At 39.5% G+C, this 12,961-nt stretch overlaps 1 protein-coding gene across 2 annotated transcripts in view; it reads left to right on the plus strand.

The window, feature by feature from the left end:
- The window catches only part of baz1a (bromodomain adjacent to zinc finger domain, 1A), a 47,213-nt gene extending 34,530 nt beyond the window's left edge, over nucleotides 1-12,683 (plus strand). For both annotated transcript variants that reach the window (XM_038300875.1, XM_038300876.1), the window contains exons 28-30: nucleotides 2,733-2,914; nucleotides 3,090-3,177; nucleotides 12,301-12,683. In XM_038300875.1, coding sequence (XP_038156803.1) covers nucleotides 2,733-2,914; nucleotides 3,090-3,177; nucleotides 12,301-12,476 — 446 coding nt within the window. In that variant the 3' untranslated portion in view covers nucleotides 12,477-12,683. The remainder of the gene's footprint in view (nucleotides 1-2,732; nucleotides 2,915-3,089; nucleotides 3,178-12,300) is intronic.
- The last annotated feature ends 278 nt before the right edge of the window (nucleotides 12,684-12,961 follow it).

Raw genomic sequence — 12,961 nt, forward strand, 5'->3', positions numbered from 1 at the left:
TATTTTTAAATACGCAGTAGAGGTATTTAAAGGTAGTAGAGGACATGTACCTGTATATAAAAAACGCGCCCTATAGTCCGGTGCGCCTTATGTGTGTGTTAAATACAGAAATGGGACACATAACTGAGAGTGCGCCTTTTAGTACGGTGCGCCTTATGGTCGTGAAAATACGGTACGATGGAATAAAACATTTATCTTCTGCACAGAGAGATGATGATGATGGAGAAACCAGCTCCTACAACGGAGTATTAGGGCCAAGCTAAAGGGGTGTTTTTATACTAGAATAAAGTAATAACATTAGAATAATGTTGTAACATTATAAAGCTGCAACAATATCAGAATAAAGTCAGAATATTACAAGAATATTATGAGAATAAATTCATCATACAAACTCTGTTGTATTCAATACAGACCGTCGTTTGCACAATCGTTTCAAAGTCCTCATAATAATAACATAGATAATAATAATTCTGATAATTTTAATAACTTAATATTTCCTCATTTGCCAAAATATAACTTGACATCAGGCTCGACATTCCTTATTTTAGGGAAGACAGTGCTTTATCCATCCGTCCATTTTCCATCACCTTTATCCCTGCTGGGGTGGTGAGGGGTGCTGGTGTCTATCGCCAGCTTTCTACGGGCGAGAGCCCCCCTGTGAAGCCCATAGGAGCCCTTTAAAAAAAATAATGTATATAAAATGATTGTGTTACCAAAAAAAGCTAATTTATTGTATACTATGGGTAGTTGTTTCAGCCTTTTTTTAATTTATATGTGATGGAAACGGAACCTTAATCCTTGTTTTTACCACAGGCTTGGCCAGTAAACTCCCCTGTTTGCTGAATAAACCGTAATAACGCTGCATTTAACCACAATGTTACAATGGAATCCTTTCACAGGCAAACCTGTCTGTAGGGATCAACCTTATTTCAGAGTTCCCGCGGGTCCTTAAAAAGTCTTAAAAGGCATTGAATTCTTCAAAATAAAACTAAGGCCTTAATTGGTATTAAAATGTCTGAAATCAGTCTTTCGTAGGTCTTAATTTTTAAAACATCATAAATAGAATAATTTTTATTATGATTTATTTTTGTAATCTCACCATTATTGGTTCCGTCCCGATAGCGGAACCAATAAAAGCGTTGTTGCGGCCAGGACATTTGGGAGATGCACCATTAACTTTTTGTCTGGAAAATATGAGCAAGTGTAAAAAAATTGCTTTAACTTTTTATTAACATTACTAAAAATCTGAACAAAAGTTATTTTCTTTTTTTTAATGATTTATATTTTATTGTCTTTCACAAATGAAATTTTACAAGTTTGCAAGATAATGCAAAGCCAATACTTTAAGATTGTCACAACAGGTTTTCCTTGAGTGCCCCTATAATAACACAGGTTTTGAACGTAAAAAGTAAACAAAACAAACCGAAAATAAAATAATTGAGGTAATAATGTAGCTTTGAAGTGGGGTGAGGGATAATAATGATTATAAATGTCCTTTCCTCATTCTAGCGTCTCCATTAACTATCCAGCTTTCACTACAAGCTTACAATTGCTCTTGTCTCCAGCCAAGAGTTTCCTCCATGGCTAAAACCAGGGAACATACATGAGGCTCAGTGTATTTTGTGCAAGAAGCGATTCAAGCTCAGAACGATGGGAATTAAGGCAGGGGAGTCGCATGCGAAGCACGAAACACAAAGCGTCAAAATCCAGTTACAGAGAAACAGCCGGTATTTCTCAGTTTAGTTCCACCCTTGTCTCTGCAACGCCTCCACTTATCACCAAATCAAACATACTAAGAAAACGATACGAAGAAAAATAGCTGCAAAAAAGACTTAGTACTGGTTATGTTGGGGCTTTAAAACTGATTTGTTTTGTTCCCTGCTAAAACAAAGTTTGTGAATTCAGTTAAATAATTGTTAAAATATATCTGTCATCTGTGTGTTTTTAGCTTTCTTCCTGTATTGGAAGTTTTTTCAAAATTAAAAACATTAGTGCAGTGGTTTATGTTAAAATAAACCTTTGGGTTAAGTTGTCTCAAGCAGGTTTTTCTTATGAATTTGGTCTTAAATCTTTATTTCAAGTGGCATTAAAAATTATTTAAAAGTCTTGAATTTAACTTGCCTTATGCTGTAGGAACCCTGTTATGTGCTCCCGTTTGGAACGATTCTGAAGCGTGCGGTCGGTGCCCAAAGTTCGCAGTATGCCGACCCGCTGGCCCTGTTAGTGGCAAATATGAACAGAGTTTTATTTCAGGGCAGTGGTGACTGCTTTTAACGCATTGTCCCGCTGCGCTGAAGCGCGCTAGCGAGAACCACGTAAAGTATTCTAACTTTTAACAGATTTGTGTTTCTCCAGCTTTCCTCTGATCATTTTACTTTCACTTCCTCTCGTCCAGCTCTTCTCAAAGGGATTTGTTACCGGGTGAGACGTCTGTATTTCGTTCGGGTCACATTGGGACCCCAGGCCAGTGTGAGGTCACAGTTAGCCCCGCGGCGCACAGCTCAATGTGTGAATATAAACCAGGGTTAAAACCTCGGTAGAAATAGGAGCCATTAAACTTGCTGCTGTCTGACACCCAGCGCTTCTTTCAAACATATCTTCTCTCCCAGAGGTTGAAATGGAGATATGTTTCTCCTCCAGGTCACTAACCAAACTGATCTGGTTCCCAGGATGAGATGTTTGAACAGCTTCTATTCAGATCTACCGCCTGATTTCCTCCTTTCCTCCTACAGAAGCTGCGCCTTCCAAACCATCAAAAACAGTCCTCCCAGCAGCCTCCTCATCCTCCTCCAGTCGGCGCTCCTCAGGGAGGAATCAGGGAGTCCATGAGCTGTCTGCCTGTGAGCAGCTGACGGTTGAGCTGGTCAGACATGAGGACAGCTGGCCCTTCATGAAGCTGGTGTCCAAGACTCAGGTACACAAACTTTTAATCCCAACAGCTGATCTAGTTAAGCTTTGCTTCCAAGCTGGGTGTAATCCCTGCATCGAGCACCTGGTTGCTTCTCAGGGCCGTTACCTGCAGAGCACCCTGAGCTCAGCCCACTTAGAGCTGCTGCTTTCCTCTAAAGATCCTCCTTGTTTTTGTGCAGGTTCCTGATTACTATGACATCATCACACAGCCCATAGCTCTGAGCACCATCAGAGAGAAGGTCAACAACTGTCAATATCAGACCGCAGGTGAGAAAGAAGTGCAGAGACCCTAAAATTAGGATTCTAGGATCTGAGATGATTGATTATAAAACGAAATCAGCTGAAGCTCAAACTCGGCAGAACTCGACCACCTCCTGATACAGCAGAGCCTTTAGAGCCGCAGACACCAGACTGCTCTGGTTCTGTGAGGAGTGGCCAACGTTTCCATATGCAGATAGGTGTAAATGAGCCTCTGCAGGCTGCATCATCCGTACTGGTGTCGGACACCGTTTGGATTTGAATAATTCTGGTTCCTGTTGATCTGATTCTTATAGAAGGATGAAAATGTTCATCCTTTAAATGAGTCAGTTAACCAGACATCTGTCTTGGTCATATTCCTTTTAATTGCTTTAACTTTTTATTAACATTACTAAAAATCTGAACAAAAGTTATTTTCTTTTTTTTTTATGATTTATATTTTATTGTCTTTCACAAATGAAATTTTACAAGTTTGCAAGATAATGCAAAGCCAATACTTTAAGATTGTCACAACAGGTTTTCCTTGAGTGCCCCTATAATAACACAGGTTTTGAACGTAAAAAGTAAACAAAACAAACCGAAAATAAAATAATTGAGCTAATAATGTAGCTTTGAAGTGGGGTGAGGGATAATAATAATTATAAATGTCCTTTCCTCATTCTAGCGTCTCCATTAACTATCCAGTTTTACTACAAGCCCCTAAACAAAATCCCTTCCATGTTGCTTTATATACTTCAGCCATATTGTTGAATTTGTCGATTTCCAGTCTAATATATGCAGTCATCTTTTCCAGATTATAAATGGTTATAATTACATCAATCCATTCATTCAGTTTTGGTAGCAGATCACTTCGCCATCTCCTGGTTATTGCTTTCTTACTAGCCAACAACATCATTCAAAGTAATTTATAATTGCCTCTTTTTAAATCTATCACTTAATTTTTTTTATTTTGGGACTGGTGGCTTAGTGGTTAAAGCATAGAGCTTGTAATCCTGAGGTTGTGAGTTCGAAACCCATTCCCACAGACTGCCACTCTGGGTTCTGAGCAAAGACCTTTAACTCCACACTGCTCCCCGGGCGCCGCACAAAGGCAGCCCACTGCTCCCCAATGGGATGGGTTAAATACAGAGGTAAATTTCTCCAATGTGAGATCAATAAAGCTTTCTTACTTAGACAGGTATGGGGTATCACAGGCTAACAAGAAAGCCAAATGACCCCCCCCCCCATCTCTAATGTAACTCTAATGTAATCTTGTGAATTTCCTCTCCACAGGGTTCCATTCTCACATGGAGATTTATTCTTTAACCTATTTAAAACATATCCAGTGTCTAATTATTAGGGGTGCACCGATTGCAGTTTTCTGGCCGATTTCAGATCACCGATCTTTAAAAAGTCTGACCTGCCGATTCCGATTTTGGTTGATACCGATTTTATTATTTTTTTTGCTATATCCAACACTGTGTTACAAGATCGCAATTCACTTTCAATGTTACAATCTTTTCTTGAAAAACATGCCCTTGAACAATAGCCTTGAACCATTATAAACTTGTTTTAACTGCGATAGAGCCTTGACATAGAAATTAATTAAATAATAAATATTAATTAAATAAAACAAACTTAAGGCTACAACATTGGTCTTTTGAGTTTTTTACATTTCAAAAAACAAAACTTCAACAAAAGATCAGATTAGAGAACTGTTTTAAGGTTCTCACCTAAAATAACGTGCACAGTAGTATTTTGCTTTTACAAAATCACAAGGTTCAAGGTCCTTTGAGAACATACTAGCAACTTAAAAGAAAATCCCCCAATGCAGCAGCTTTGTGTCCATTTAAATGCATAAGCCATCTAAACAGTAACTTGCAAAATCTTACAATACTAAATCTTCTAAAAACATTATCGGGGTAAGCTTTGATCTCTCAGTCTTATTGGAGTCACTTGAGCATTAGTGGCAGGTTTTTCTTGATGAATAAAAACATTTCTGTTTTTTCACCACTCAGGCGACTTCTTTTCTCATCTACTACTACTCATCCAGCCAAGCTAAACAGGCGTTCTCTTTCAATGCTTGTGCATGGGGCAGACAGATAGGTTTCCTCTTAGTAGCTTTGTTTTTTTTTCATTGCTCATAAGAGCTAACAGCGGGCCACCGACGGACTCTTATCTTCCGGTGGCTTTCGCTTTAGCCCTAGCTTGATTGTTCTTTTCAAATGCTGTATATTCAGCGGCGTGGTGGTCTCTTAAATGGCGAACGAGGTTTGTAGTATTAAAGCTTTTGGAAGTGGTTCCACCCCGACTAATTTCGGCCTTACAAGAATTGCAAATTGCGAGCTTTTCGTCTCCTTCTTTAACAGTATAATATTTCCAAACCAACGACATAGAAGCTCCTGGTGACCTGTGAACTGCGACACCGGATGTTGTTACCGTTCACTCGACCCGGTGGGCGGGTCTTTCAGTCAGCCGTCTCTAAGAGCAGAAAAAATATGGAATAGCAACTGATTTTAAGACACTCGCGGAGGTAAATAGATCGGTGGTTAAGATCGGTTTCATATGTATATTTCGGCCGATCACCAATCACCCTAAATTAAGGAAATCGGGGCCGATCGATTGGTGCACCCCTACTAATTATGGCAGGCTGATATGACATTTATTAGAAGCGCCCTCTTCTCCTATTTGAAATGTCATTATGGATATCCTAAATTACACTTCTTCTAGCAAAAACTAGATTTCAGAATGCAAAAAACATGAAACGTAAGCCGAGTGTTGTAAAAACTCCAACATAAAACAATAGAATATAGAGTCAGACAGGCAGTTCTTCAAGAATGAATCCATGAAAGCTCAGCGGTGTGTAAGCGTTCACTGCCAGTCTAGGTGGCATGTGGGCAATGAAATGGAAAAATGTAAACATCATGGTTCCATTAGTCAACAGACCCAAATCAACTAAACCAGCAGTCCTACTGATACTACTACTATTAACAGTAGTAGTGCTGAATTTTACACCTTGACACACAGCCGTCACAGTCAACTGAATGCCTTTCAAAGCTTTCACACTTGGTTAGAAGCATCACTCGACTCTTCCATCTTGCATTGAAATGCAGGTTATAGTGATATTTCACACTCTCCAAGAAAAATGCAAAACATGATGAGCACGGATACAGTTTGAGTATGCCATTTTTTTTAGAGAAATATAACTAGAAAAAGTCTGTCAACCTAACACAATAAACCCCACCTTTTAGCGCAAATGAGCCGAACAAAGCCTGTGAGCCCGAGTCAACATGTCGCGGTGGGCAAAATTAAAAACCTAACGGCCTACCTTGACACAGTCTTGATCACGGGACTTTTTGCAAGTTGCAATTTATTCCAGATTCCACTTTAATCCACATGGTTTAATACACCCAGACAGCACTGCTAGCGAGCAATGGATTATGTTTGCGTTGCTAATTCACATTAGAATAATTAGCCTTTAGATGAAAAACCCCATCATGCACGGCAACATATTTTTGCAAAATATTCTAACATAAATTAGCCAAATATAAGAGGAACATCATAGTTTGGTTTAAAGAAAGCATTTTAGTTTTATCATTTATTTGTATATAGTTTGTTGCAAGGATCTTGCAGTTTGAAGAAATGGTAAATGACACCATATGCCAACCGTTACAAAGATGTGCATGACAAGGAAGGACTATATATACTACATAAATCATTTAGGTTGTTAACATTGGATCTTGATCTCCTTCAGTTATTTACTGTCACAGGTAGGAGCTTCGCCCGGAAATAAGTGTATGATTTAAGGAGGGCCGGTGTGACAGATCAACTGGGGACAAGATTAACTGGTTAGAATCTATGCGCACCGCAGATGTTACTGAAGCTTAGGTGGCTGTGTTGATGCCTGGCGAAAAAAATATTCCTAACGTAACAAAACTGTTCGCCAAAAAAATCAACCGACATATCTAATGAATTAATTTCTGTTTTGTTTAGTTTTTTCAGATTAGAATGATGTGGTATAGCAAAGCCTATAGTGCAAAGAATCCCACACAGAGAACAGCGTCGCTCACAAGTGTAAAGAAAAAATACAAATAAGTCTGTCTCACACTGGAGTGTCATTTCTCCTGTTGAACGATAAGCTATAAATGAAAACCTGTAGCTTGGACAATAAAGTCCGCCCACTTTATAAATTCCTGAATGTAAAAATAAATCCATTAATGAGGCCTGTCATTCAGAAGGCACGTGTGTAAGCAGCACATTTTAAAGAAAAACCGACTGCAAACAGAACAACTGGGCTTCTCCTCCTTCCAACTATTCCCACTTTATTTTTTGAATATTGACAAAAAGTTATTTTCTTAGATTCAATGCTCTCATCTTTCCTTTATTCTCCTGTCTGGACACAAATACAAGTCTCTACTACGGTGTTGTTTTTTTTAGTGGATCCCAAAACTTTGTCCCGTATGATGAACTGTATCAGGTCAAACACCTTTATTTTTATTGCTATTGTGTTCAGTCTGTTCATAATATCCAGTTATGAGACCATAACGGGCTGCTGCTGAGCTGGTTTTACTGCCCCATGTGTAAAAAGGGGGTAAAATGTATTTACTTAGGCGCATTGCAGCTCATAGAATCTGAATCACATACCTGTTGATGCGGAAACTTTACTTTTTCTGTTTTCACAGTAGAATTTAAATCCCAGAGTTAGCAGCTACGGCTATGGTGTGGGTCGCCATGACTGCTTTATGTTTTATCTTGTAGAAAAATGCAGATTTTCTTAAACGAAGAACTAGATTAATTTGTGACGGGGTCCACAGCACAGCTGTTTGGAGAGATTAGTTGGCTGCGTGGTTGCCCGATCAAAATACCGCAAATGTAAACAAACGGGTCAGAATAAAGGTTATAATTTATCCTGGCCTAATATCTATCCAACACACGTCTGTTGTCTGTGGATAATGTGAAATATTATGAGTAATTTAAGTTTGGGGATCAAATAAACGCATCGTGAGGATCTGAAAGCGTCAGAATCTGCAGAGTGTCACAGATTAACTTGTGATCCAGCGGATCTGGAGGAATATGGGCTGTAAAACACTCCATCTCCTGGGATGTTTGGATGTTATTATCTTGTCCTCAATTAGGGTTGTAGCAGGCTAATTTAAATTTTTAACTGTTATTGTTGATTATTTTTCTTACCCACGAACCTGTCATGATGTGTGACCATGTTCACGCAGTCAGCTATCATCTTATTCCCTTCTATTGTTTTGAGCACGCCACATTATTTGGTTTGCATGCAGAACAACTTTAAATCATTCACGTTTTTCAAGTTACTGGCAATAGAGTATTGTTTTGTCTACTTTTTACTATTTGTCTAAATTGTTTGCTTCACTGGTACAATTAGAATGACAAAAAGCAACTCAGCACAAAACGTTGATTGCGAGGAAATGTTTGTCATTTCAGAGTTAGGAGATAATATTATCTTGCCCATCTGTGGAAAATCTGTTAAAATGAAAGGAGGGCTTAAGAGTTCATGTGGTATCGAACCCGCGCGGCCGAAATGTTTCAATTCTGTTTCAATTTGCAGGGCGTCTGTTTACCTGCTGAGCTGTTGATACGAACGCTACACCTGACCCCACCTGCTATAATGAACCTGTTGCGTGTGTCTGCTTTGCCTGTTGAAGAGCTGGTCTTAGATCAACTGGTGACAGTTAATGTTTCAGAGTCCGCTGATCGCTTAAAACATGTTTGAATTCCAGAATATCACATACAGGTGCTGGTCATAAAATTAGAATATCATGAAAAAGTAGATTGATTTCAGTAATTCCATTTAAAAAGTGAAACTTGTATATTATATTCATACATTACATACAAACTCATATATTTCAGATGTTTATTTTGTTTAATTTTGATGATTACAAATGACAACAAATGAAAATCTCAAATTCATCATATCAGAAAATTAGAATATTACTGAAGACCAATAAAAACAAAGGATTTATAGAAATGTTGGCCAACTGAAAAGTATGAACATGAAAAGTATGAGCATGTACAGCACTCAGTATTTAGTTGGGCCTCCTTTGGCCTGTATTACTGCAGCAATGCGGCGTGGCATGGAGTCGATCAGTCTGTGGCACTGCTCAGGTGTTATGATAGCCCAGGTTGCTCTAATAGTGGCTTTTAGCTCTTCTGAATTGTTGGGTCTGGTGTATTGCATCTTCTTCTTCACAATACCCCATAGATTTTCTATGGGGTTAAGGTCAGGAGAGTTTGCTGGCCAATTAAGAACAGGGATACCATGGTCCTTCAACCAGGTACTGGTAGCTTTGGCACTGTGTGCAGGTGCCAAGTCCTGTTGGAAAATGAAATCTGCATCTCCAAAAAGTTGGTCAGCTGCAGGAAGCATGAAGTGCTCTAAAACTTCCTGGTATGTGGCTGCGTTGACCCTGGACCTCAGAAAACACAATGGACCAACACCAGCAGATGACATGGCACCCCAAGCCATCACTGACTGTGGAAACTTTACACTGGACTTCAAGCAACGTGGATGAAGTGCCTCTCTTCTTTTCCTCCAGACTCTGGGACCTTGATTTCCAAAGGAAATGCAAAATTTACTTTCATCAGAGAACATGACTTTGGACCACTCACCAGCAGTCCAGTCCTGTTTCTCTTTAGCCCAGGCAAGACGCTTCTGACGCTGTCTGTGGTTCAAGAGTGGCTTGACACAAGGAATGCGACAGCAGAAACCCATGTCTTTCATACGTCTGTGTGTGGTGGTTCTTGAAGCACTCACTCCAGCTGCAGTCCACTCTTTGTGAATCTCCCCCACATTTTTGAATGGGTTTTGTTTCACAATCCTCTCCAGGGTGCGGTTATCTCTCTTGCTTGTACACTTTTTTCGACCACATCTTTTCCTTCCCTTCGCCTCTCTATTAATGTGCTTGGACACTGAGCTCTGTGAACAGCCAGCCTCTTTAGCGATGACCTTTTGTGTCTTGCCCTCCTTGTGCAAGGTGTCGATGGTCGTCTTTTGGACAACTGTCAAGTCAGCAGTCTTCCCCATGATTGTGTAGCCTATAGAACTAGACTGAAAGACCATTTAAAGGTTTTTACAGGTGGTTTGAGTTAATTAGCTGATTAGAGTGTGGCACCAGGGGCCATCAATTTTGAACCTTTTCACAATATTCTAATTTTCTGATATGATGAATTTGAGATTTTCATTTGTTGTCATTTGTAATCATCAAAATTAAACAAAATAAACATCTGAAATATATGAGTTTGTATGTAATGTATGAATATAATATACAAGTTTCACTTTTTAAATGGAATTACTGAAATCAATCTACTTTTTCATGATATTCTAATTTTATGACCAGCACCTGTATTATTACTATTTTTTCCTTCTTTACTCTTAGAACAGAATGGGGCCTCCCCGTTAAGAGATAGTTAGACAGTAGGTTATGCTATGCTATTAAAAGAAAAAATAATAACCAGATCTTTTTTTTTTTTCGATCAGATATCTACCGTAAAATCTCCGTTTTATTTATTAATTGTTTGGCAGCAGTTAGCCTGGAGGCTGTGCTGCTTCTTTTAATGCTTTAGTACAGCAGGTTCTGCATTTGTTCACCCCGATGCCCAAAATATCACATATATTCACACAATATATAAACTGAATTCAGAGATTTCACTCTTCCCCGCAGCAGTTATGTTATTTTGCTTTGTTCCTGCAACACATCTTAAACTTTAAATACATTTATAACTCCTCTGGGAACGAGTTGGGCTGTAAGTAATTAGTTTCCCTCCATATAAACAGTCGGCGCTTTTCAGAAAATAAAAGAGGAACATTTTATTTTCGCTCGTTTTAACTTACAAGACATACAGGACGACAAAAAAATGGAAAAAATACACCGTTAGTTGTTCCCAATGACCTTTTATTGCACTGGCTGTTTTTACTTCTCATACAGCTTTCTGTGGTTTTTCTACTCGGTTCTTTCTCTCATCGCTGAGGCTCTGAAACAAACAGATAAACAACAGCAGGACAAGTTCCTACAATCTCTGTGTGCGGGTTTGCAGAAAACCCTAAAACATGCTATATGCTTTCTTAATGCAATTAAATACCTTTGTGATGGCGACTTCTTAAAATCTCAACGTATTTCGTATCGATCAGCTAACAAAATAATTTGTAGTTCTTGGAGTCTACACGCAGTTTACTTCCTGTTTGAGGCGAGGGGTCCTGAATAGCCCCGCCCACAGACACATCTGCAAAAATCAGCGGTTTTCCAGCTGCCGTCACCAGTTGATCTCCTCCCCAGTTGATCTGTCACACCGGCCCTCGCACGCTGAAATTAGGACCGACCCACCGGGCAAATGCCCGCTATCACAGATTACCAGTTCGAGCCTGCTGTCTGTTGATGGTAGATATACATCTCTGTTCACGGGAAATTGTCTCAACTTTTTTTTTATTTGGTAACCGAGGAGGCTCCTGCTTTTATATCTTATAAGTTAAATATTTTTTAGGAAACATTTTTTTGTGTTTAATGACGCTTTGACATTAAATTCTTAGAATATTACTGTGTACTTTTTTAACACTGTATATTGTAAAAAAAAATAAAAGAATATTCAGCCCTTCCTGTTGTGGAAATATCCTTTTGATTAAAGAGAAAACTTTCAGTAAGTAAAAGTTTGTAAGTAAAACTGCCATTTAAATTAAGTGGTTATTAGAATTGGTCCTTTAAATTGACTATGGATCACCTCATTAATCAATCAAAAAACAAAAAATCAATAGATTCACAGCATTTTAAGGCTCTGCGTTGTGCAGATGAATGGTTTCTATCAACCATGTTTATAAAAAATTCCACATTTACCCATGTTTGATAATGGAGTGAAGGTTGCTCTTGAGCATGGGGATTTGCCATTAGGCAATACTAGGCAGTTGCCTAGGGCCCCAGGTTCCTGGGGGCCCCATAAAACTCTGTTTACATGTATGGTTAATATTACTACTCCTTATTTGTGCAGATTATTATGTTTTTGATAAAAAATCCTTTGGCTAAAATGCCATCAGAACGCTTATAATATTGTGTGTCTCAGGATGGCCAGTTTATCCCGCCTCCTGCCCTCTCCCTGGAATGTAAACTGTTTTTTTCCCTCTGCTTGTCTCTGCAGGTGACTACATCTCAGACGTGGAGTTGATGTTCTCCAACTGTCTCCAGTATAATCCCCGTCAGACCAACGAGGCCAAGGCCGGAGTCCGCCTACAGCAGTTCTTCCACTCCGAGCTCAACCGCCTCGGCCTCAGAGAACGCTGCTCTGCTCCGCCCACCAAGCGCTCCCGGCAGTGACCTCTCCACCCTCCGCTCCCTGCTGGCTCCTGGGCCTGGAAAAGCATCGGTGTGGTTTGAAGGTGTCCTTTGATGCAAGCTGTGAGAGAGGGTGCCCAGAGGGGAAATGGGAATAAAACATGTTTTTTTATATATAAAAACTTCCAGCTACAGCAGCTCTGACTGGAGAGAATTACTTCTGTTCACCTGCTATGAGGTGAAACCTTTGTAGAAAGGCCTTGGGGTTCTTCCTGTGGTCTGCAAGGCATTTCTTTTCCACTGTGTCAACAGGTGCGTTGATCTGCCAAACATGGTGCTGTAGGATAGTAGAGTCCCTGCTCATTTTGTCACCTTGTTTCATTTAAAACCACTGAGAAACGTTTGCACTGACCCATAAACTTCCAACTGATTCGGCTTTACGTGATTGCTCAGGGACAAACGTTAGCATTCTGACGCTGCCGTAGTGAAAACGATCAAATGTACATAGGTGTGAACTGTGTGTGCGA

The sequence above is a fragment of the Cyprinodon tularosa genome, unplaced genomic scaffold (genome assembly GCF_016077235.1).
Source record: "Cyprinodon tularosa strain WSP-4 unplaced genomic scaffold, ASM1607723v1 ctg459, whole genome shotgun sequence".
Classification (NCBI taxonomy): Eukaryota; Metazoa; Chordata; class Actinopteri; order Cyprinodontiformes; family Cyprinodontidae; genus Cyprinodon; species Cyprinodon tularosa.